We start from the raw sequence: 26330 nt of genomic DNA, 5'->3' as shown, positions 1-26330 counted from the left end.
TAAGAACGCCCATTTAGGATAGCCGCACGTTTTGAGTGCTTCCTTTACATGTGTGTGTTCCTTCTTTTTTCCTTCAGGCTTAGAGGGAACATGTTCTGCCCGGTGGTGTAGGGTCCTAATTACTCCAAGTTTGTGTTCCAAAGGGTGATGGGAGTCAAAGAGGAGGTACTGGTCCGTGTGTGTGGGCTTCCGGTAAACTTCGATGTTGAGGTTGCCGTTCTCTTCAATGTGCACGGCGCAGTCCAGGAAAGGCAAACAGTCGTCCTTTGTGTCTTCCCTGGTGAACTTGATGTTTTTATCCACAGCGTTAATGTGCGCAGTGAAGGATTCCACTTCTTGTGTCTTGATTTTGACCCAGGTGTCGTCCACATATCTGTACCAGTGGCTGGGTACTCTTCCTTTGAAAGAGCCGAGAGCCTTCCTTTCCACTTCCTCCATGTAAAGGTTGGCTACAATAGGTGACACGGGGGAGCCCATGGCACAGCCATGTTTTTGTCTGTAGAAGCCTTCGTTGTATTTGAAGTATGTAGTGGTGAGGCAGAGGTCTAACAGTGTGCAGGTCTGATTGGGTGTGAAGTTGGTCCTGTCCTCCAAGGAGCTGTCTTCTTGTAGTCGTTTTCTGACAGTCTCCACGGCTTCCGTGGTGGGTATGCAAGTGAAGAGAGAGACTACATCAAAGGACACCATGGTTTCATCTGGATCCAGGGTAAGTTTCTGGACCTTGTCGGTGAAGTCGGTGGAGTTCTTGATGTGGTGTGGGGTGTTCCCCACGAGAGGAGCAAGGATGGTAGCAAGGTGTTTAGCAATGTTGTAAGTGGCTGAGTTTATGCTACTGACTATGGGTCTGAGTGGGACAGCTTCCTTGTGGATCTTAGGAAGTCCATAGATGCAGGGTATGGCATCCCCTGGGTAAAGGCGGTGATATGTAAGGCGGTCAATAATTTTGTCCTTTTCAAAGTCTTGAAGGCAAGCTATAACTTTCTTTTTGTAGCTGCTTGTGGGGTCTCGCTTTAGGGCTTCGTAGGTATTGTTATCACTGAGGAGAGTAGTGATCTTTGTATGGTAATCTGTAGTGTTTAGGACCACGGTGCATCTTCCCTCATCAGCTGGTAAAATAATGATGTTGTGGTCTCTGCTCAGGGAGGCGACGGCCTTCTTTTCCTGTATTGTGAGGTTGGACGGAGGGACTTTGGCACTGGAGAGCGTGGCTGAGACTTTCATCCTGATTTGCTCTGCTTCTGTCTGTGATAATGTATTAATCCGTATGGCGGTTTCTGTGGCTGTGATGAGGTCCACTATGGGCAACTGTTGTGGAGAAATGGCAAAATTGAGTCCTTTGGCTAATACTCTCTTTTCAGGTTCAGTGAGAATCCTGTCTGAAAAGTTCTTTACCCATTTCTCCTGACTGGCATCAGGTGTGTTTTCTTCTCTGGGTTGTGTAGGTTCAGACTGAGGAGTGTGTGTTTTTGAAAGCAAGGTGTGGAATTTCCTGCGTTGTCTTTCTTTTCCTTTAGAGTGTTGGGCCCGCTGAGCCTTGTCCACAAACTTGTAAACCTCTTCTAAGATTGGAGAGGGTAGAAGGATTTCCAGTTCCTGCAGGGTCTGGCTGATCTTGATCTGGAGGGCATCTATGGTGAAATGGACCTGTCTTATCCTTTCACTTAAAAGGTGATTTTGTGCTCTCTGTAGAATCAAGTCTGCTCTGTATCCCCTGACAGTGGATCCAAGGCGTAGGCTCTTAGGAACAACTCTGCTTTGTGTTGTTCACATTTTGGACAGAGAGGACAGATGGTTTGAAAGAGGAGTGAAAGAAGCATCTATGTCCACTGTGAGCGACCATCTTTGAACAGAGGCGGGGGTTTACGACACCAACTCTCTGCCATCTATAATCCAGTTTTGAGATCCCTTCCCAGACGCCTTAATGCCCACTCACATCCTGGGCCATCTGACCTCAGGAATTCGCATGATAAGGTGGGGCCAGGTTTCACAATGAACACACCCGAAACTCTGGCGGATTGGGACCCACGCCCAGTTTCACACCTTGGCTCAGGCAATTAGAGGATCATCAGGGGGTCCTTTTGTCCCTCTGTGGGGGGAAACTCCCACTAGGTTTATATCTGGGACTCTCCACCATTTGACATTTGAACTGAAGAAGCTTCTCGGATGAGAGGTGAAACGCCTTCAAGCAACTTAAAGAAGTCCAGACGCTTTTCTTTGCAAGCTCCTTTGACTACGATGACCTGGATGACTGAGAACCTTCACAGACATACCAGACATTTCTGTCCGTTGTACTTTCCAGACACAGATTGAAGCACTTTGTGCCAAAACACAGTGACAGACAGCTTTAGAGGGTTTATATATTTCTACAGGCTGGGCCATTTATATGGATACAGCGTAATAACATGGGAATGGTTGGTGATATTAAAGTCCTATTTGTGGCACATTAGTATATGTGAGGGGGCAAACTCCTCAAGATGGGTGGTGACCATGGTGGCCATTTAGAAGTCGGCCATCTTGGATACAACTTTTGTTTTTTCAATAGGAAGAGGGTCATGTGACACATCAAACTTATTGGTAATGTCACAAGAAAAACAATGTGTGCTTGGTTTCTGAAATTACGGATACTGGATGCCTGTGCTGGCATTTCTCCTGCGGTGTTGCTATCAGTGTGTGAAGAGTGGGAGAAGAGGGTTGCATTGACAATCCAACACAATGGGCAGCACATTGAACACATTTTATAAGTGGTCAGAAACTTGTAAATAACTCATGAAAGAATAAAGTTACGTTGAAACCAAGCACACCATTGTTTTTCTTGTGACATTACCAATAAGTGTGATGTGTCATATGGCCCTCTTCCTATTGAAAAAACAAAAGTTGTATCCAAGATGGCCGACTTCTAAATGGCCACCATGGTCACCACCCATCTTGAGGAGTTTGCCCCCTCACATATACTAATGTGCCACAAACAGGACTTTAATATCACCAACCACCCCCATGTTATTACGCTGTATCCATATAAATGGCCCAGCCTGTGTGTGTGTGTGTGTATATATATATATATATACACACACATATATATATATATATATATATATATATATATATATATATATATATATAGCAGATGGATAGCGTAGTGGTTAGTGGTTGAGTGCGAGAGGAACTGACCTGAAAAATAGGATCATGGCCAAGCTTGAAACCTGGATCCCCCGTAGCCGGTTACCAAGATTACGTGAAGTACCCTCAGAAGGTCTGCTAGATGATGTTAATGCAGCACTACGGGCAATACCTACGATTACCGACACTAACAAGCTGATCTACAATACGGCAGCAGTGATCAGTGAGATGCTTGGCTACAAGTTGAACAGCGACAAGGGGCAGTACCCTCCATGGAGAAGGAGGCTAGAGGGCAAGATCAAAGTAGCACGGAGGGAGGTTAGCCAACTAACGGAGTTGCAGAAAGGTAAAACAAATAAGGTGCCTAAGAAATACAGCAAGCTGTCCATACCTGAGGCCTTGGAAACTGCCAAGCAAAGACTCACAGCCTTGGCCAGCCGCTTGAGGCAGGAGAATAAACCAGCTGTTCTCCACAGAACCAGCAAAGGTGTACTCTCAGTGGCAAGGGAACAATAAGAGAACAGCACCACCAAGGCTGGAGACGGAGCAATACTGGAAGAGCATATGGGAGAAGGATGCAACCCATAACGGCAATGCTCAGTGGCTAGAGGATCTAAGGGCAGACCACAGCGACCTCCCTGAACAGGGTCCAGTAACCATCACAGTGGCAGATATCCAAGAAAGGGTCTCCAGTATGAAGAGTTGGACAGCACCAGGGCCCGACATGGTTCACGCCTACTGGCTGAAGAAGCTGACTGCACTCCACGAGCGTCTGGCAGCACAAATGAACCAGCTGCTAGTTAACGAGAGACACCCGGAATGGCTAACTGAAGGCCGGACGGTCCTGATCCAAGAAGGGACCGGTCCCCTCCAACTACCGACCAATAACCTGCCTCAGTACTACATGGAAGCTCCTGCCAGGCATCATATCGGCTAAGATGAACAGGCACATGGGTCAATACATGAGCGGGACACAGAAAGGAATTGGCAAGAATACCAGAGGCGCAAAACACCAGCTACTGGTAGACAGAACAATCAGCCAAGACTGCAAGACCAGACTGACCAACCTGTGCACTGCCTGGATTGATTACAAGAAGGCCTATGACTCAATGCCCCACAGCTGGATACTGGAATGCCTAGAATTGTACAAGATCAATGGGACCCTAAGAGCCTTCATCAGGAACTCAATGGGGATGTGGCGTACAACACTAGAGGCCAACTCCAAGCCCATAGCACAAGTCACCATCAAGTGCGGGATCTACCAAGGAGATGCTCTGTCCCCACTGCTGTTCTGCATAGGCCTGAACCCCCTCAGTGAGATCATTAACAAGACTGGCTACGGATACCGACTACGGAACGGAGCAGTTGTCAGCCACCTCCTGTACATGGATGACATCAAGCTGTATGCCAAGAGTGAACGAGACATCGATTCACTGATCCACACTACCAGGCTATACAGCAATGACATTGGAATGTCGTTCGGACTGGAGAAGTGTAGCCGGATGGTAACAAAGAGAGGGAAGGTAGTCAGAACTGAGGGGATTGAACTACCAGAAGGCAACATTGCAGACATAGAGGACAGTTACAAGTACTTGGGGATCCCGCAGGCGAATGGGAACCATGAAGAGGCCGCTAGAAAAGCTGCAACCACCAAGTACCTGCAGAGGGTCAGGCAAGTCCTGAGGAGTCAGCTGAATGGTAAGAACAAGATCCGGGCCATCAACACGTACGCCCTACCCGTGATCAGGTACCCTGCTGGGGTAATAGGCTGGCCAAAGGAGGAGATAGAAGCCACTGACATAAAGACAAGAAAGCTCCTTACCATGCATGGAGGGTTTCACCCCAAGTCCAGCTCCCTGAGGCTGTACGCTAAGCGGAAGGAAGGGGGCCGGGGACTGGTGAGTGTCAGCACCACAGTCCAGGATGAGACAACGAACATCCAAGAATACATTGGGAAGATGGCCCCAACTGACCGAGTGCTCAGTGAATACCTCAGGCAGCAGAAACCCAAGAAAGAGGAGGGAGACGAGGAACCATCATGGAAGGACAGGCCCCTGCACGGTATGTACCACCGGCAGATAGAGGAGGTGGCTGATATCCAGAAATCCTACCAGTGGCTGGACAAAGCTGGACTGAAAGACAGCACAGAGGCACTAATCATGGCAGCACAAGAACAAGCTCTGAGCACAAGATCCATAGAGGCTGGGGTCTATCACACCAGGCAAGACCCCAGGTGCAGGCTGTGTAAAGATGCCCCAGAGACAATCCAGCACATAACAGCAGGGTGCAAGATGCTAGCAGGCAAGGCATACATGGAACGCCATAACCAAGTGGCCGGCATAGTGTACAGGAACATCTGTGCCGAGTATAACCTGGAAGTCCCGAGGTCAAAATGGGAGATGCCCCCAAGGGTGGTGGAGAATGACCGAGCTAAGATCCTGTGGGACTTCCAGATACAGACGGACAAAATGGTGGTGGCTAACCAACCGGACATAGTGGTGGTAGACAAACAGAAGAAGACGGCCGTAGTGATCGATGTAGCAGTTCCGAATGACAGCAATATCAGGAAGAAGGAACACGAGAAGCTGGAGAAATACCAAGGGCTCAGAGAAGAGCTCGAGAGGATGTGGAGGGTGAAGGTAACGGTGGTCCCCGTGGTAATCGGAGCACTAGGTGCGGTGACTCCCAAGCTAGGCGAGTGGCTCCAGCAGATCCCGGGAATAACATCGGAGATCTCTGTCCAGAAGAGCGCAGTCCTGGGAACAGCTAAGATACTGCGCAGGACCCTCAAGCTCCCAGGCCTCTGGTAGAGGACCCGAGCTTGAAGGATAAACCGCCCGCAGGGGCGTGCTGGGTGTTTATATATATATATATATATATATATATATATATGAAGAGTAATACCAGCCGGCAGGTGTGGCAAGGCATCCAGCACCTAACCAACTATAAGATCAATCTCGGAGCTGCGGACGGTGACCTGGAGCTGGCAGAGGAGCTGAATATCTTCTTTGCCCGCTTTGAGACCAGGGTACCGGAGGTATTGGAGCCACAGCAGCAACACGCCACCCATAGCAGCACCACCCTCACCCTGGAAGAGCACGAGGTGAGGCGCATGCTGCAGGCTGTTAACCCGAGGAAGGCGGCGGGTCCTGATGGTGTGCCAGGTCGAATATTGAGGGATTGTGCAGGACAGCTGGCTGGGATCTTCACCAGGATTTTCAACAAATCCCTCGCACAGGCGACTGTCCCACTCTGCCTGAAGTCCTCCACCATAGTCCCCTTGCCTAAGAAGCCCCACATCACCGGCCTGAATGACTACAGACCGGTGGCACTCACCCCAGTGGTAATGAAATGCTTTGAGAAGCTGGTCCGCAGACACATCACAGCAGCCCTGCCCCGCAGCCTGGATCCACACCAGTTTGCCTACAGAGCAAACCGATCCACGGAAGACGCTGTAGCCACAGCACTCCATGCTGCATTAACTCACCTGGAAGAGCATGGTAGCTATGTGCGGATGCTCTTCGTGGATTACTGCTCAGCTTTTAACACCATCCTTCCACACAAACTGGTGGCCAAGCTACAAGACCTGGGGCTTCCATACAGCACCTGCATGTGGATCAATAGCTTCCTCTCGGGCCGTAGACAGAGAGTCAGAGTTGGCCATCACACATCCTCAGCCCTGAGTCTCAGCACTGGCTCACCCCAGGGCTGTGTGCTCAGTCCACTGCTCTACTCTCTCTACACACACGACTGCACTCCTCGCCACCACAGCAACATCTTTGTGAAATTTGCAGATGACACCACAGTGGTGGGGCTCATTTCCAAGGGAGACGAGTCTACGTACAGAGACGAGGTGGAGCAGCTGACGTCATGGTGTAAGGCCAATAACCTCCTCAACACTTCAAAAACCAAAGAACTCATAATAGACTTCAGAAGGAAAAAGGCAGAGATCCAACCACTATTCATAAATGGGGACTGTGTAGAAAGGGTGGCAAGCTTCCGCTTCCTGGGAGTCAATATAGAGGAGAACCTTTCCTGGAGTGTGAACACCTCCGAGCTGCTGAAAAAGGCCCAACAGAGACTGTACTTCCTGAGAATTCTCAGGAGGAATAACATCACACAGAGACTGCTGGTGTCCTTCTACAGAGCCACCATTGAGAGTGTTCTAACTTACTGCATATGCATCTGGTACACTAGCTGCACAGGGGCTCAGAGGAAAGCACTCCAAGGGATCATTAACACCGCCCAAAAGATCACTGGCTGCCCTCTCCCCACACTGGAAGTTCTACACAATGCCCACTGTTTTAAAAAGGCCCAAAACATCATAAAAGACACCTCACATCCTGGCCACTCCCTGTTCGAACTGTTGCCCTCAGGCAGACGGTACAGGGCAATCAGAGCAAGGACTAATAGACTCAAACACAGCTGTTATCCAACTGCAATAACACATCTGAATACTACAAAAAAATGTCCATCACGCCACTCTTGTGTTAATCTATGCACGGCCTGAAGCATGTGTGTGGGAACGTATGTGAATGTTTTACTGTTATATCTTATTAGTATTTTAAGTATTCTATCTATTTTATTTATTGAATTTTATTGTTTTATTTATATTTTGATATTGCTAGGGATGATGCAATGATCGGGGACCATTCTTAATTTCGTTGTTCTCATGACAATGACAATAAAGTTTCTGATTCTGATTCTGATATATATATATATATATATGTGCTCACACTCTCTTCATCACTGTAGAGCACTTGGGTATAGAGAGGACTTCAAGCTGCCCCAGTCCAAATCATGAGCCTTGTGCCACTGTGCTTGGAGCTCTGATCACTCTGTTGGGTCAGACTGTGGCATTGCAGCAAACTGTCAAAACGTCTGCTCTGACAGAGCTGCTCACACTTGTTAATGATCATAATCCAATTTTATGTTTTATGTGTTTTATTTATTTATTTTGCTGTTTTCTGTTATTCTATTGTTTTAACTTACTTTCTGTACAGCACTTTGTTCCTGTGCTGGGTATTTTAAAGTGCTTTATAAATAAAATTGGATAGGATTGGAATGATCATAATGATGAATGATGGTTATCAATGCCTGGCTGCTGCCTGTGTCTTCAGTGTATTTGCTGTGGAGGTAATGAGTGTTATTTACTTTTCACAGATCTTCACTCATATATCAGGTTTTATTAATCTTACCTGGCTCCACTGACATCTACTCCCACCATTAGCTGCCCATTCAGTGACAGCAGTTCATCTCTCAGTTTGATCCCACCACAACGAGCTGCTGGGCTCCTCTTCCTCACCTCCGTCACCCAGATGCAGCCCACATCCATGATGGGGCTCTGATCCCTCCTGCTCCTCGGGCCTCCCTTCTTTCTTCCCTTTGGGTCTCCAAAAATAGGGATGTTTCCAAAGCTAAGGCCGAAGTCCGCAGCATCCCCCTCATCCTTACTGAGGGAAACCGTATGAAGCTCAACATCTAACGCCTCACTGTATGAGGCCCGGCTGGCTGATGGAGCTGTGTCCCCCTCCATGAAGTTGAAATGAATGTACTCCACCAACTTCTGAATAGCAGCCAGACAGAGGGACGTGTCCTCCACATGTCCTCCACCACTAACAGTGCTGCACACACTCTCCCCATCCCCGTTCTGGTAGGAGTCAGGATCCAGCCGCTGCAGAGAGAAGAAGAGTCACCAATCAGGAAACAGACGTTAGTTTTCAACAAATACACATTAATTCTGTTCCTCACAGGCCACTTTTAATTTTTCCTTCTTTCTTTTTTAATCTTGTCCTGTCAGCAGCTTCAGAACTGTGATGTGAATGCACGGAGCACGCTTTGCTCCTGCAAGAACAGCTATACAGTATCTCGATCAGGGGTGTCAAACTCGCGGCCCGCGGGCCACTTGCGGCCCGTACACTGATGTGGAGAAACATAATGCAGTTTGTCTTTGAAGTGACTGTTTGTTAGGGAGGAAAATCAAAAGCACAACATGACTGACTATGAAGACGACACGAGCAGAGAGCACAAACCTGCTGAGGCTGTCGGTGACAGTCGCACACTGTGTGCACTTATTTATTCTGTTCTATACAAACACAACGTGCGCGCACACAGAGGACCAGTGTGTTTGGAAGGCTTCAGCTAAGTTTGCAGTTTTGTCTGATACAAGATCTGAAATTTAAAAAACAAACGAAACATTTTAGGAAATATTTGTTTGTTTGTTTTGTCCTAGCTGAACACTAACGTGTGAGACGACAGCGCCAGCAGCGGCTCTCCGCTCGTTTCAGTTTGACCCCCTGATCTACTGGCTCCTCTTGTTTATGGGAATCCTTTATCTGTTTGTTTATTCATTTCTGTTGGTCTTATTTCAAATATTACATTGAATGTGCTAGTATGTGCTAGCATGTGCTATCACCAACAGCTTCACAGTAACAGACAAAAACAAACAGCAGCTGGGAGAGACACACGACTCAACAGTCCTCTGATGGTGTGCACTGAAGTGGAGGGCATGCTCACGTAGGAGCACGTCATGAAGTCTCACTCCACCTTTTGGTAGAAAAAGACGTTGGTTTTGTTTTTATTACACCAAATGAAAGCAGATGTTGCTTCTAGAAGCAACCGTACGGAGCCGTGCGTCCTCCTGGGATCAAACCAGGGATCTTTCACTTGGTAGGTGAAACTACAAAACCATCAAACTTTGTTCAGTAAAAATGGAAAAAACGACGCTTGTGCAGCCAGAACAAAGCGCACAATGTTGAGTTGTCTGGGCATTAATGAGGTTGTGGTGGGAAATGTGTCATCGTTAGTCTTGTTTGTTTGTAATGTAGACACACTGTTGTTTTTCTGTCAGTGCGACTGTTGCTGTGATTCGGTGCTGTATAAATCAAACTGAATTCATCTGAATGACATTTTAATAATTAAATGAATTGTGCATGTTTTACTCCCCGTCAGTATTTGTCTCCGAGCTCTCTGATTGCTCTGCCCAGCCCAGGGTCACCACAGAGCAGTGAACGACTTTTCTGTGTATCGTTGTCTTTCCCTCATCTGCTGTCAGGCCATGTCTTTAACAGGTTTGCATCCTGCCTGTCTGACTTCTTGGTGTGATGCATGTCCTCCCACTCAGAGGTTGGGATTTAAGGTGGAATCAGGTAACATCAATGAGAGCATGCAGCATTATCTTATGTGGAGAGACTGGTCAGTACCGTGTAACCAGAGGAGCTGTCCTGACTTAGATCATCATCCTGCTGTGACCTCGTGCTGTGAGCCCCACGCCAATCCTCCAGCAGTGACAGAATGCTTATGGCGTTGTCCTGAGTGATAGGCATCCTGGCATCTCCCCTTGTCCTTCACCAGGCGCCACTCTGATGCTTCCAATGATCAGTGTAGGAGCAGGAACCAGTCTGGGACGGCTGCCCCGAACCCATCTCTCAGAGAGAGCAGTGCAGAGACAGTGTGGCGGAGATGTGAACCAGGGTGGATGTCATCACTGACAGGACACGTCTGGTGTGGGTCTGCAGCACGAGACAGAAACAGTGTGATACAGACTTTAATACACACACAGATAATGTTTGTTTTTCCTGAGTCATCGAGCTCGTCAGTCATTCCTGCCGCACACGTCTGTGCTCTCTGATGCTTCACATGGTAACAGTGCACCAAACAGAGCCTGGAGGGTAAAGAGCTCAGAGTTTTACGATGTACAGCACCAACCAATCAAAAAGCACTGTGCACGATCATTTCCAAAGTACATATAAAATAAATAGCTCAACGTAATGCTAGCCTACTGCTGTTCAGGCTTCAGTGCAGCTATGCCATGTTGGTGGCTGTTATAGAACCGTTTATATTGAGCAGCTAAACAGGAAGAGGTCTGCTCCACGTCATCACAACTGAAACGTAACAAAACAAAAGAGCCGCGCTGCGTACAGAGGCAGAGGAACAGTTACTAGGACTAACTAGCACTACACGCTGAAAACAACCTGGTCTTTGTGACTGCGACACAGGAACCTGCTGACTTCATCGTCTCACAGAAAGAGTTTGTAGAATAAAGAGCAGCGATACGACAGGCTGTGTGTATTTATAGTTCGGATTGAAACTGTGCAGAGAATTCAGATTTTCACCGTGTTATGTGGGACATTCAAATCTTATGACTGAAGACTGAGTCTTGATGCTGTTAGCGAAGCAGTCAGATGCAGGATATGCACGAGATCAACAGCAATGAAATGATTGTGATATTTCACACACAGTGACCTGGGTGATCAAACTGACTTCAGCTCAGCCAGCAGGATCTTCAGGGGCCCGTTCACAACAAGCTGCTCCCGAGGACTCTGGGCTGACACTGCATGTGCACACTTAAAGCTAAGCGTAGCCACATTTGTGGCAGATATAGACAAAAACGCAGGCTACCATGAGACCACGCTGTAATGACTATGTAGAGCCTGGGCTTCAAATAAACTGCTGGGCTTTGTGGCACCATCTGCGTCTGCTATTCCTGTACACACAAACAGTGCCTGCCCTGTCCTGGCCTGAGCTGAACCGTGGGCTGGAACAACTACTTTAAACGTCCCGGGGTGAGGGTATAGTACAGGGTGTATGCTCTGAGGAGACAAACTGCAGTTACAGTCTTGGACTCCTCACTGACTGACAGAAAGCCAAAAACCATACAGGATGGGTTTCATTTGCTTTTGCACTTCAACAAACAGATGACATTTTCACTTGTTCAATAAAGGACAAAGATAAGTGATGGAGTTTAAGACTCAGTTAACAAATGACAAACAAATGCATTAGTTCCTTTGTCAGATCATCACAGACTTACCAGCTCTGCTTCCAGCAAGTGCAGAAACGTAGCAGCTCCTGGGCATTCACAGGATCCTTCAGTGCATCCAGTGTATGTGAGCACAGGAAGCCTGAAAACAAACGCAGCTGTATCTATTTGTGCTGACATCACATCTGCATTTGTCTACAATAAGCCCGTGTGATAGGCTACGAAGGGTTTGTAATCTCCAGACTGAAGTTTGAGAAGAGAACAGGATCATCTGCTGACACACTTCAGCTCAATAACAACAGCATTAACATGACATTTCCAGTAATGACCTAAATCCTCCTAAATGGAGCACTCCCCCCCCCCCCATAATCTCTGGCTCAGTGCTCCACACACGTAGCAGGACGATGCTGCCCATCTACAGGACTGCTGGCTCAGCACCCACAGTCAAACTGGTGAAGCTGACTCCACATCAGGCCTGTTGCACACATGTCAGTGATCATTAGACGTGATAAAGGAAGCAGCTGGTGATGATGACCTCATAGAAGGAGCCTCAGCTCTGCATGAAGCACACTCAAAGCTGTGGGAACATTCAGCTCACAGAAACATCTCTGTGGGCGTGGAGGTGTGTGCTGATGACAGCGGTTACTCGTTGTGTACTTGGGAAAGTCGCACGTTGTTCTCACTGCACTGTATGTTTCATTAATCCTTAGAGGCATCGGTCAGCCATCTTGGTAATGCCAATGGGCATCTATATATCAGCTTAGCAGGCCCATCCCATCTAATGAATGAGAAAGAGCCATGACAGTAATGTCACTGGTACATAAATGATAAGAGCTGCTTATAAAGTTAAAACTATGTCTCTCCCAGACGCTTCAGTTCTACTCTCCATCAGCTGGGAGCTCTACCAGTGTGAGTGTCACACAGCTGAAGACTCTTTGGTACCTGGTCTGGTTCTTATATAACACTTTTCTACTCTCTCACAGCACTTTGTACAGCTAGCACACACTCTCACACTATGATGGCTGCATCAGGAGCAGCTTGGGCTTAGTACCTGTGGCGTACCCAGGGATCAAACCACCAGCCTTCCTGATTGCAGATGACCTCCTCTGCCTCCCGAGCCACCCTGCTGGGTTACACAAAGCTGCACTTCTGTCGTTGCAGTATTTTCCTACAGATTTCTGTTCAGTTTATTCCTCTTTCATTTCTTAGCTAACCTACAACAAATATCTACTGTGGAATATTTTTAATTTCTAGAGGTTTGTGCATCGTCACAGTTCTATGACTGTGGGTGCTGTGATACGACCACAGTCTCATATCCTGATATATGATATTTCTCCTCCCGATAACCACATAGATCACTAAATAGTGCATCTTCTGTCAGTTCTGTGAATCTCAGCAGCTCGACCTGTGTGAATGTTTCAGCTGGGAGTCAATGCATGACACTGTAACGGCCGCCATTTTCTTTGTATTTCTTACACGGCGTGCTGCGGGGAAAAGCCTGTTCTAATGTTTGAGGTTTATTTGGAGCACCTGACGGCTCGTTTTGCCTCTCGTCTGTAAACTCTCTCCACGCTCTGTCACGTGACTCTTGCGTAGGTGGTAGAGGTTTGTCATGTTTGAGCGGGGGTGGGGCCACTTTGTGCAGGTTCAGGTCTGTGTCAGACGTTTCATAACCAAACCATGTCCATGCTACAGAGGCAGCCCCTCGTTTAGGAGTAAGGTCCTGGATGCGTTTGGACCGGTCCTTCTGTTTGGAGCTAACTGGTTCTGCCTCGTCTTCACTGGTCATGCTGGGATCCTCTGTGCCTGCATCCACGTGTCGACCATCCAAACCATGAAAACATTGCTGTAAGCAGTTTATTTTGTGACACCACGAAAAAGTATAATTTGATCGTCATCTCACACGGCCCCAGGCAGAAACACTCCATACCTCACAATAGATACAGCATGAGGATATTCAGAGTAAGCTAGAAGCAGCTTGAAGTGACTGTTGTTGTGAACTGGTGCCATAGAAAGAAAACTGAACTGAAATCAAGTCTGGGATCATTCTTTGAATTTGACAGTTCTTTTCTAAGCTACAGGCGGTTACACTAAGACTTGGATGGATCAATAAGCTACTTTCTAATTAAACTGCTGAGAACATTTACAGAACAGCTGATATTACTCTTCATTTGAGTCTCCAGTGAGATACCCACAGTGGGGTTCAGAGGAGAAGTCTGAAATGTGCTCATTAATGGAGTCGAGCTGAGCTCAGTATTATTCAGACTGTTGGTTGAAGCATTCTTTCTGTCCATCTATAGTTTGGCAACAGGGATTAGTTGGTTCTGTGTTCCAGGCTGACCTACATGCTTCACCCACCCCCACAGCCCACTCTTCGTCCAGGCACCATATGGCCAAAGATTAGAAACAGCCTCATTTCAGTGGATCTAAAGTGCCACATTGTTACAGACTACAGGACAAACCCACAGTATCACTGTAATCTGGAGCACACGCAGCTATGACACTATGGCAGGTCTCTGACTGTCTTCCAGGATACCCATAATTCAGTGCTGCTCTGTGTGGTCTGCCAGTTCAGTTTCTTCATCGGGCACTTCACTCATATATTAAATAGTCTGTGCACACATGGACCCGAAGTTTGAATTAGATGAAAAACATAGTTTTTCTTCTGGATTTAACTTCTCTGTTGTTCTCCACTACTGTTATATTGTTGGAAGTGCCATATTAAAATAAACAGAGGCCAGAGGTCGCAGCGGCAGCAGTCCACACATCCTAGGCCACCTCCTGCACCTGGGAACCAAGGCGTTCCCAAACCAGCGGCGAGACATCATCTCTCATGCTCAGAACACCTCAGCTCAGAGGCACCAGGAGATGAACCACCTTAACTGGCTTCTTTAATGAGGAGCAGCTCTACTCTGAGCTCCTCCTGAAGTTCTTCAACCTACCTCTAAGGGAGACCCAGCAACAACAACAGTCACCTCAAGGTGATTTATACTGTAAGGTAGACCCTACAAAAACCCCAACAACCATATGGCCTCCTATGAGCAAGCCACCCACTACCCATTGGCCATACGTGATGGTAGGAACACAGCAAGTAAATTTACAGGTTCCCTCTGCACGTTCTTCAGTAGGCTGGTAGAACATCTGCATCACTGCAGGTGCTAACAAGACCCCAAGATACTTAAACTCCACTGAAGGCAGCGGCTTGTCCATGCACAGAATGGCCACAGCATAGATGAGGCCTCTGCTCCCCCCAAACCCAAGCAGCCACAGGAAACAATCACTGCATGTCGCTTATTCACAGACTAGTGAGGAGGAAGCAACACAACACAAGTGTCAACACTTCAGGGTGAGCCGAGGCCAAAATAATCAACACAACAAAGCTGAGCTCTGACGCCCACACACGGAGAAAAGAACCACGACACAGTCCCAGCTGCTTGTCCTATTCAAAGGCAGGAGAAAACGATTCATTGCGAGTGACGGCTGCTCACCCCTACCCACTCCACTTCCTCCACTGTGACACAGCACCTCAGCCGGCTTTATGGGAAGCGTGTGAACCTCTCAGCGCTCCAGGCAGGCTGGTCCTTCAGCCAATAGTCGATATATTCGTCCAATCGCCCAACCTTAGTGTAGCTTCCCCTGGGTATAACTAGTGTTATGGGGTCTGGTCATTAAAGTCGACTGTGTAAGACAGTCTATCAGCCTCTTCATGTAAACACTTCCTGGGTCTCGTTTCAGGAGCTTGTAAGTATTTTTCTCACTGCGCAGTGACAAAATGTTCTCATGACAGTCTTTCTGGTTTAAACTGTGCATCTACCCTTGTCTGCTGGAAGGATGATGATGTTGTTGTCATTATTAATTGATGTGAGTGCCTTCCTCTCCTCCATGCTGATGTTGGATGCTGGGGGCTTTGCATTGCTGAGACAGGCCCACGTTTGTCTCTGCGTCACAGCAACGTTCAGCCCTTTGGCGAGGATGTTTTTCTCTGCTTGGCTGAGCTGTCTGCCAGATGCATTTTTCACCCACTTGTCCACATCCTCGGTGTGGCATCCTTATCCTTTCTGCTCACTGAGGACACTCAATGAGTGTTTCAATGCACAACAAGTAGGTCAAACTTCCTTTGCTGCCTGGTCTTAGAGTTTTCATGCTGTGCACGACAAGCCCTCTCAGAGAATTCAAGCACCTTTTAAAGAGTAAGATAAGATAAGATAACCTTTATTAGTCCCACACGTGGGAAATTTGTTTTGTCACAGCAGGAAGTGGACAGTGCAAAAGTTATGAGGCAAAAATTAGAATACAATAAGAATAAATACAGTACACAACTGTACAGAATAGAATAAAATAAAATACTATATACAGTAGAATAAAATAAAATAAATATACAATAAGATAAAAATAGAATACAAATACAAATACTATATACAACTGAGTAAAAATACAACGATGACAGAAAGGAGCATAGTAAGCACACCCAGAGATGTAACCACATTAAGCCAGTATTAAAATCCCTTTATGAACTAACAGAAGGACTTTAAAGGCGTGTTGAACTGGGAACCAGTAGAGCATCTCAGTGATCTGGCCCCCTGGTACATCTCTGACTTGCTCACTGACTATAACCTGATTAGACTTCTTAGGTCAGCAGTTTGTGTGTGTGTGTTAACTTACACTGACATTCAGTTAGTTGTAGTTCCCTTTCTTATTTTTTAGCTTCAGCTCTGAAATAAAGCACACAGCACAGGACACAGTGTGTTTGGCTACACAGGGCCACTGGAACATGCGGGGATTACAGATATTTATTGTTTCAGGCCACGCTGAGCTGCTGTCAGCAGTTTATGTGAGCTGTGTGGGGCCCGAGCAGAGCAGGTTGCGTCTGTGTACAACTGCAGCTATATTAACCTCCTGTAATCATACAAAAAGCCTTCTATACACAACACTCCATTGTGACAAAATGCTTCAACTTGTTACAAAGTTATGAACATAAAAAAGTAAAACTATGACATGTATATAGTATATATGTAGTATAGTATGACACGGACGGGCAGGAGAAAGAAAAGGCATGTCTCTGTTTATGTCCAGAGCCCAGACTTGAACATCCCTGAGAGACCTGACAATAACTGTGCACTGATGCTCTTCACCCACCCTGACGGAGGCTGAGAGGTTCTGCAAAGATAAATGGGAGAGACTGCTCAAAGATATGCGTGCCAAGCTCGTAGCATCATCCTCGAAAAGACTTAAAGCTGCAACTGCAGTCAAAGGTGTGAAGCCTCAGCTACACGTCATTTTTAAATATGATTTTTAATAAATGTGCAAGAATTTCAACAAACCTTCTTCACTTTGTGACTATGGGACTGTATCGAATATTCAAGTAAAAAGTTTAATTCCATTATGGAATAACTGTTAATGAGCTGCATGATATTGCCACATAATAAAACTGAAACATGTTTTTTCCGAGGGATGTTGCATCTTTGGCTTTCTAAGCAGCTGCTTATAGCCTGTGTATCTACATCAGTAATATGTCACATGAAAGGAAGTAAATGGCCTGTATTTGTATAGCACTCTTCACACTACATTCAGTCATCCACCCATTCACACACACACACACTGGTGATGGCAGCTACAGTGTAGCCACAGCCACCCTGGGGCGCACTGACAGAGGCGAGGCTGCCGGACACTGGCGCCACCGGGCCCTCTGAAAACCACCACCGTGTGGCAAACATGGGTTTAGTATCTTGCCCAAGATGCCAAGGATATCTGGCATGCAGCCAGGAGGCAGCCTGGGATCGAACCACCGACCTTCTGATTAGTGGCTGACCTGCTCTGCCACCTGCCACCCACATCCGTAAGTATCCATATTTCCTTACATATCAGCAGCTGCTGGTGTCTCGCCCTCCGTGGCAGGGCTGTGTCATATCACTGAGTCATTCACGTGCTTCGTATGACAAGAAGGGCAAACGGTGCAGGGAGAGCGACTGATATTGCAGGATGTCAGTGGGCGGTTTGAGCTCTTGTTAGCAGGATGGGACCACAGTCGAGGAGTCAGAGAATGTGAGCCATTCTGTGACACAACAACAGCGTTTTGACTGTGTCAGCACTACACAACAATGTGATTGGTCAGATGTTCATACACATCCAAAACATCGTACCATTGAACTTGATGTGAAAAAATAAATGCAGCAAATTCGTCCTGCGTAACGATTCATTCAGTGTGAACGGCTGCTTCACGATGAGTCAAAAGAAACACAAAAACATTCGCACAGATTTCACTGCTGATTATTAGAGATAGGTTTATCATATTTAAGATCGAAGCATTAATTAATGGCAGGACTTCCTTGAGCAGTTTTGTAGGAATGGGGTCTAAAAGACACATTGATGGTTTGGAGGAAGTAATTATTGAAGTTAACTCAGAAAGATCAATTGGAGAAAAAGAGTCTAACTTAACATCAGTGGTACTAAGAGTAGCTGTAGATAATATTACATCTGTGGGATGATTATTGGTCATTTTTTTCTCTAAGGATAAAAATTTTATTTGTCAAAAAGTTCATGAAGTCATTACTAGTTAACGTTAAAGGGATGGTTGGCTCAACAGAGCTCTGACTGTTTGTCAGCCTGGCTACAGAGCTGAAGAGAAACCTGGGGTTGTTCTTATTTTCTTCAATCAGTGATGAATAGTGTTGGGTAAGTTACTTTAAAATAGTAACTTAGTTACATTACTAGTTACTTCTCTCAAAAGTAACTCAGTTACTTCAAGTTACTCGTTACTTTCAAAGTAACTAGTTACTAGGGAAAGTAACTTTGGTTTTACTCAGAATTCTCTTGTTAATGTGTTGCTCCCATAACTTTGCAGTCTTCTAGCTTGCTTACTTGCCACAGTGCACTGTGCCACCTACCAATAGAAAGAAAAAGATAATGTGCATATTTCCACGAGAGAAATCCCACGCCTGGACCGTCATTGACTGCTGCCATGATTCTAGCCTACGTCACAGCGTCATGTGCACCTTTTACATCCAACACAAAAACTGCAGTCGTGGTGCTTTCGATTGTACTCAGAACTCGGAAATTCTGCCTTCTGAATAGGAAGATGTAGGTAACACCAGACTGCAGATGAGCTGCATACAGGGCTGGACTGGGACAGAAAATTGTCCTGGGCATTTTGACTAGAGACCGGCCCGCCATTATAGGAAAAATCATAAAGCCTTTGAATGAAAATAAACACTGTTGTGACAGTGATGTTCACTGTTCTGATGGTATATATGCATCAATCTATCAATCGTTTGTTGTAAGATTCAGATAATTATTTTTTAAAAGTGAGACATTTTAAATGAGAATAAGAAAGAAAAGTATTTCTTTGTGCCCCCCTTTCCCTGTTAATGCCCTACCTGCCCCCCTGGCAACACTTTGCTAGACCCGCCCCTGCACAGTTACCAGCTGTCAGCTGCTTAGAAAAGGATCCTGGTGTTATTTGTCTCTCAGAAACAGTTCATAACTTCAACTCATCCATGTCACCTAAAAGGTAAACCTGTTTCTCCATCACAGCTCTGATGGTTCAGTAAGGACATCTCCTGGTTTCATCTTCATGTTTCCCTCTCACCAGATAACCAAACCATCATGACCAGCAGCTTTTTTGCAGCTGTGGCTCCAGCAAACATCAGCTGATACTAGAAATTAATATTAAATAAATTCTAACAACAGCTGATCAAGCTTAAACGTGCTGCTGTTGTTTAGCGCGACATCCGCTGGTTTCCTCTTTCTGGCGCAAAGTGAGCGATAAACAAACGAGAGAGCTGATCAGCTGATCATTGATCAGTTTCATGATTGAAGTAGAAACGGGAGAGGGAGGGGGAGAGAATGAGAGGAGAGGCAGCTGTGCAGCAAAGACACAGAGTAACTCCAGCTTTGTGCCTTTTTCATTGTAGCTGAATTACGGGACAAACTGTTCCTTTTCACCTCAATAAGAAACGCGTAATATTTCTCTGAATACCAGACGGGACGGTTGGCAACTCTAATAACTTATGAACAAAATAAAGTTCAACATCATTAACTTCATAGCATCACCCAGCTGTATAGAAACTCCGTCATGCTAGCTAGCACGCAGTACGGAAAAGGTCAGAATAACGAAAATAAACTCCACCTACACTTGGTTCATATCTGACCCAGAGAGACTGCAGGTCATAACTTCTTACCTGAGGTTCAGTTCACACTTGGACCGGCGGCCACCTCGGGTCTCTTTTCCTTCTGCGTCCCCTTTCCTTCATCCACCTGCTGGCCTCCACCACTTGCTAATGTTACTGAATCTGTGGAAACTACGCGATGCCACCAAACGAAGTAACGAGTAACGACCCTATCTAAATCCCAGTAACGAGTAACGCGTTCCTGATTTTGGCATAATAACTAGTTACTGTGCTCATTACCGCAATAATAACGTAGTTACTGTAACGCGTTACTTAATAACACGTTAGTCCCAACACTGGTGATGAATAGTAAGATGTTCTGGCTTTGCGGAGTGCTTTCTTATAAAGCAGCAAACTATTTCTCCAGGCTAAATGATGATCCTCTAAATTTGTGACACGCCATTTCCTCTCCAGATTACGAGTCATCTGCATTAGTGTACGTGTTTGAGAATTATACCACGGAGTCAGGTACTTCTGATTTGAGGCCTTAGTTTTCACAGGAGCTACAGTATCCAGAGTCGTACGCAGCCAAGATGTAATATTATAAACAATATAACTGAGAGAAAAGAGACTTGTGTTTTCTTACAGGGGGATTTATTCGTCCTTCAACATTTATGTGAACCAGTAATGGTTCTTAGACTTGTACACTTGTTCGAACTTGCATTCTAACCTAGAGGCAACCAGGTTTCTGTTCCTCGAGTTTGGACTGGTGCAAACTTAACAACACACACAAGTCTCCATGTCAAACCTTTATACAATAATCACATGTGTAGCTGCATACACAAAGCTTTTATCTGCAGCAGTTATTCACTTGTTCATACTGGTTACTAATAGATCCCTTCCTGGCTCAAGATCAGTTAAGCAATGGGAATATTTCTTGCTTCCCATGTAGGGCTCTACGGTTGCACTGGCGCTCGAACGGCTGGTTGCACCGGTGTGACCTAGGATTTCTTTAGTCGCATGCCAAAATATTTTTTTATGTGAAAGTCACTTGGTGTTCACTCTCTCTGTGGTAGAGTATCACTTCCTGTTCCTGCTCAAACACAGTGGTGTTTCTGAGTAGCTTATCTGCTTAGCAATTTAATTAAAAACTTTTAAATACATTCTTTTTTCATAGTATAATCTTCACGTGCTTCATCCGAAGCACACTTTCTGAGTACTCACTACCTAATTTATAGCCAAAGTATTCACTCACTGTCTCTGTACTGTTTCGCTAGCTTAGCTTAGCTCGTAGCCGACTCGTTAGCACCATGGCTACTTCACCTGTCCCTCCTGCACTTTCTTGCTCATTGTGTCAGATGCAATGGCGTGTCCAGCGGGGTGGCCTAGGGGGGCACAGGCCACCCCCCCAACCAGACTGGCCACCCCAGGTGCCACCCCAAAGGCAAAACAATACAATTCAATCAAATATCAGATTATGTTTTCACGGTGAAGCTCAGATATCCGAGTGTAAGTGAATGCAGCATCGGCTTCTGCGCTATGTGCATCACGTTAGCAAAGGTAGGAGAGCCAAGCACGAAAGACGGCACCGCAGGAAACAATTTTTCGGTGAAAGAAAATGAGGACAGAATAAATGTCCCGGTAAGTAATATTAAGTTTGTTGAGTTTAGTAAACTTCGGTGAAATTAGAATCCCAAGGAAAAAATAACACTTAAAGAATTATTGCAGCCCTCGAATATTTCTGACAGTATGCTACTGAGGGCAGCTAACATAAGAGTTATGAGTTATAAGATATAATCTAAGTCGTAACATTGCTGTATGGAGCTGCAGATTTGGTTGCAGGTTAACATAGCTGGACTGGCCATCGGGCATACCGGGCATATGCCCGGTGACTTATTTTTTATTTTTATTTTGTAAGGGCATGAACAATGAGAGGTGGTGGATTGGCCAGATGCAGGTCCATGTGTAAAAATAACTCAGTTGTTTGGTGGTGGCTATGGCAGAGCTTCCACAGAGGCAACAGGTGGATGAGGGAAGGGGAGGCAGGAGGAGAGACCCGAGGCAGCCGCCGGTCCGAGTGTCAGGTGAACTGAACTTCAGGTAAGAAGTTATGAGCTGCAGTCTATCTGGGTCAGATATAAACTAAGTTTAGGTGGAGTTTATTTTTGTTGTGCTGACTTTTTACCGTCAGTTGCAATAACTCATACTGCCCGAGCTAGCATGACGGAGTTTCTGTACAGCTGTTCAGTTGCTATGATGTTACTGATAGTGAACTTTATTTTATTCATAAGGTTAGTTAGTAGAGTTGCCAACGGCTCCTTAAAAATGGAATGGTCCCTCATTCAGAGAAAATATTACGCGTTTCGTATTGAGCTGAGAAGAGACGCAGTTTGTCCCGGACTTTAGCTAGAATGGAAAAAGACACAAAGCTGGATTTATTCTGTCTTTATGCTGCACAGCTGCCTCTTCTTCTCTCATTCTCTCTCCCCCTCCCTCTCCTGTTGCTACTTCAATCATGAAACTGATCAATGATCAGCTTTTCTCTCTTGTTTATTTATCGCCCACTTTGTGCCAGAAAGAGGAAACCAGCAGATGTCGCGCTAAACAACAGCAGCACGTTTCAGCTTGATCAGCTGTTGTTAGAATTTATTTAATATTAATTTCCAGTATCAGCTGATGTTTGCTGGAGCCACAGCTGTAAAGCTGCTGGTCATGATGTCGGTTTGGATATGTGGTGAGAGGGAAACATGAAGATGAAACCAGGAGATGTCCTTACTGAACCATCAGAGCTGAACAGGTGATGGAGAAACAGGTTTACCTTTTAGGTGACATGAATGAGTTGAAGGGAAGTTATGAACTGTTTCTGAGAGACAAATAACACCAGGATCCTTTTTTACGTAGCTGACAGCTGGTAACTGTGCAGGGGCGGGTCTAGCAAAGTTATGCCAGGGGGCCAGGTAGGGAATTAACAGGGAGAGGGGGGCACAAAGAAATACTTTTCTTTCTTATTCTCATTTAAAATATCTCGCTTTTATTAAATAATTATCTAAATCTTACAACCAAAGTTTTTATCTGATGTAAAATGTATAGAAATCATACATATACCAACAAGACAGTGTACATCACTCCACAACAAAGACTTTAACTGAACAAACACACACATCCACACATGTGCAATAACACTAAGTGCAATAATCTTTTCTGGCATCGTTGTATTTTTACTCAGTTGTATATAGCATTCGTATTCTATTTTTATCTTATTGTATATTTTTATTCTATTTTATTCTACTGTATATAGTATATTATTTTATTCTATTCTGTATAGCTGTGTACTGTATTTATTCTTATTGTATTCTAATTTTTGCGTCATAACTTTTGCACTGTCCACTTCCTGCTGTGACAAAACAAATTTCCCACGTGTGGGACTAATAAAGGTTATCTTATCTTATCTTATCTTAACAGCATTTGTTTTCATTCAAAGGCTTTATGGCTTTAATACCTGGTGGGCCGGTCTCTAGTCAAAATGCCCGATTTTCTGTCCCGGTCCAGCCCTGCAGGTTAATACTGGCAGTGTCACCATGCCAGCTGACTGTATTTCATCATCAGCCAGTGCTGTTCTTTATCAATATTACCAAAGTTTACCATAAGGCAGCATAGAAAGTATTTACTTGCTTTCAGGTTTTATTCAAATGTTAGTCTTTTCAGTTGTTTCCCCACTTTTTTCCTGTTTCAAAATCAAACACCAGTTTGTGAGAAGATTATCTTCTTTTTTTAAATAGGCAGATAAAATTTTACATTGGCATTGGCTAATTTGTCAATTGTTTGTTACAAATGTTCGTATTTTAATATTCAAAAATGTTTTTGCCCAAAACATATGTGCACTATATGTCAGTAAAAATACTATGCAAATATTGCTGTCCTTGAATGCTGAGTAAACACTGACAAAGCACTGATTGTATCTCTTGTACTTTATCAACGCAGTATCTAAAAACTTTGCACCGTAGTGGTTAAAATCTCATTCTAATAAGAGTTAAAAGCTCATTTGGTTATTAGGTTTATAGGATTATTGAATTATGGTTAATGGTTGGTAGAATTTTTTTTTTAAACATTATCTGCCAATTACATCTGCCACCCTTCTCCAAATCTGTGCCCCTACCTGGCCCCCCCAACAAAAATTTTCTAGACACGCCACTGGTCAGATGTTTAGTTACTCCTCGGCTTCCTTTAGCAGTAATGATATCTCTAACAAATGTAGCATATTTGCAGCTCTGGAGGCCAGGATTACTGAATTGTAGACTCGGCTTCGCACCCTTCATTCACCCGTAGCTAGCCAGGCCCCTGTAGCTGGTGCAGCCGAAGATAGCGTAGGCCCCACTAGCTGTTCCCCGGCAGACCAGCTGGGGAAAGAGGGCGGCTGGGTGACGGTGAGGAGGAAGCATAGTCCTAAACAGAAGCCCCAGGTACACCACCAACCCGTTCATGTGTCTAACCGTTTTTCCCCACTCGGCGACACACCCGCCGGGGGTCAAACTCTGGTAATTGGTGATTCTGTTCTCAGACATGTGAAGCTAGAGACACCGGCAACCATAGTCAATTGTCTTCCAGGGGCCAGAGCAGGTGACATTGAAGGAAATTTAAAACTGCCGGCTAAGGGTAAACGTAAATTCAGTAAAATCATAATTCACGTCGGCAGTAATGACACCCGGTTACGCCAATCGGAGGTCACTAAAATCAATATTGAATCTGTGTGCAACTTTGCCAAAACAATGTCGGACTCTGTAGTTTTCTCTGGTCCCCTCCCCAATCAGACCAGGAGTGACATGTTTAGCCGCATGTTCTCCTTAAATTGCTGGCTGTCTGAGTGGTGTCCCAGAAACGATGTGTTCTTCATAGATAATTGGCAAACCTTCTGGAGGAAACCTGGTCTTGTTAGGAGAGACTGCATCCATCCCACTTTGGATGGAGCAGCTCTCATTTCTAGAAATATGGACAAATTTATTAAACCCCCCATAATATGACTATCCAGAGTTGGGACCAGGAAGCAGAGTTGCAGTCTTACACGCCTCTCTGCAGCTTCTCTCCTCCTGCTACCCCCCCAAAAACCCATCTCCATAGAGACTGTGTCAGCTCCCAAACAGAAAAAAAAAAAAGAGTTGAAAAACTGTCTAAAGTCTTTCATCTTTAATAAAATGATCAGCGTTCTGCTCTACCAGGTGTAACAATTGAGTTTAACATCCAGGCATCCATGAAAACGGAATTTATGACATTTAACGGAGTTAGAAGTTAGCAGGGAGTTAGCTCGCTAGCTTCTATCTAAATACAATATAGCATGTCCTGACTGCGGGGTTTTGGAAACAGATTCAAACGTACAGCTCTGTTATCACTTCCAGCGTAAATGAAGACAGGAAACTAAACAGCAGTGACGTTTGTAGGGTTACTGAAGTTGGGCTAGCTGGTATATAATGATGTGCTACGTGACCGCTAGCGACACAGCTATGTTAGCATAATATAAACAAGCTAACTTTTTTTCCACTCGATAAAAGTTAACGTGAGTGTTCTCGGTGGTCAGGAACAAATGTAATCGCATAGCGGGATGCTGTAAAAGGACCAAACTTCAGCCAGGAGAACAACTGAGATAATCCATCCACAATACGAGGTTAGTCATTCATATACTGCTGCATGGGCTGGGCTGTAGTTACATCCTAAGGTTTTAAAAACTGAGCTTAAATAAATGATTAGCGGTAATAAAAGCCGAGGGAGGTCAACAGTGATCACTCACTATTTTAGGAGCTTTTTGAGATTAAATAGAAGAAAATACATAACATTAAAGATGTTAACAACACAAAAGCCATATTAAACGCAGACTACTTTAGGCCCGGAAGTAGGATTCGTCACATCATCACTTAACAATCAGATTAATCAACCAAAGACTCAGACAGACTTTTAATTCATTTGAAAGCCTGATGCTTAGCCTCATCCACCCCAGCTGTAAAACTCGGAAAATCAAACTGGCTTCTCTCAAAATGTAAAAGAACCCACCCACCACTTTAATCACACTCTAGATCTTGTTTTAACATATGGCATAGAAACTGAACATTTAACAGTGTTTCTTGAAAACCCTCTCCTATGGAAGAAATATAGTATCATCAGAATTAAAGTATTTTTAGACATTGAATTTATGACACTGAATTTTTATCCTCCAAATTTCCCTGCAAAAATATTCACCTGCAAAAATTCACCTGCAAAAAATTCACCTGCAAAAATTCACCTGAAAAAAATTCACCTGCAAAAAATTCACCTGAAAAAAATTCACCTGCAAAAAATTCACCTGAAAAAAATTCACCTGCAAA

General features: G+C 45.1%; 1 protein-coding gene across 8 annotated transcripts in view; it reads right to left on the bottom strand.

Annotated features, from left to right (window-relative positions):
- pdzd2 (PDZ domain containing 2) overlaps positions 1-26330 on the bottom strand; it is a 93370-nt gene that overhangs the window by 50904 nt on the left and 16136 nt on the right. For 5 of the 8 annotated variants that reach the window (XM_082555305.1, XM_082555301.1, XM_082555302.1 and 2 more), the window contains 3 exons: positions 11927-12017; positions 10320-10628; positions 8316-8791 (listed from right to left, as the gene is read on the bottom strand). In XM_082555305.1, coding sequence (XP_082411431.1) covers positions 8316-8791; positions 10320-10442 — 599 coding nt within the window. In that variant the 5' untranslated portion in view covers positions 10443-10628; positions 11927-12017. Of the gene's footprint in view, positions 1-8315; positions 8792-10319; positions 10629-11926; positions 12018-15369; positions 15410-26205; positions 26277-26330 lie in introns of those variants that run through there. The other 3 variants (XM_082555303.1, XM_082555307.1, XM_082555308.1) reach the window with 3 other exon arrangements.

This window comes from Aulonocara stuartgranti (genome assembly GCF_965226115.1).
Source record: "Aulonocara stuartgranti genome assembly, chromosome: 12".
In the NCBI taxonomy this organism is placed as follows: Eukaryota; Metazoa; Chordata; class Actinopteri; order Cichliformes; family Cichlidae; genus Aulonocara; species Aulonocara stuartgranti.
This window is presented reverse-complemented; position numbering and strand designations above follow the sequence as displayed.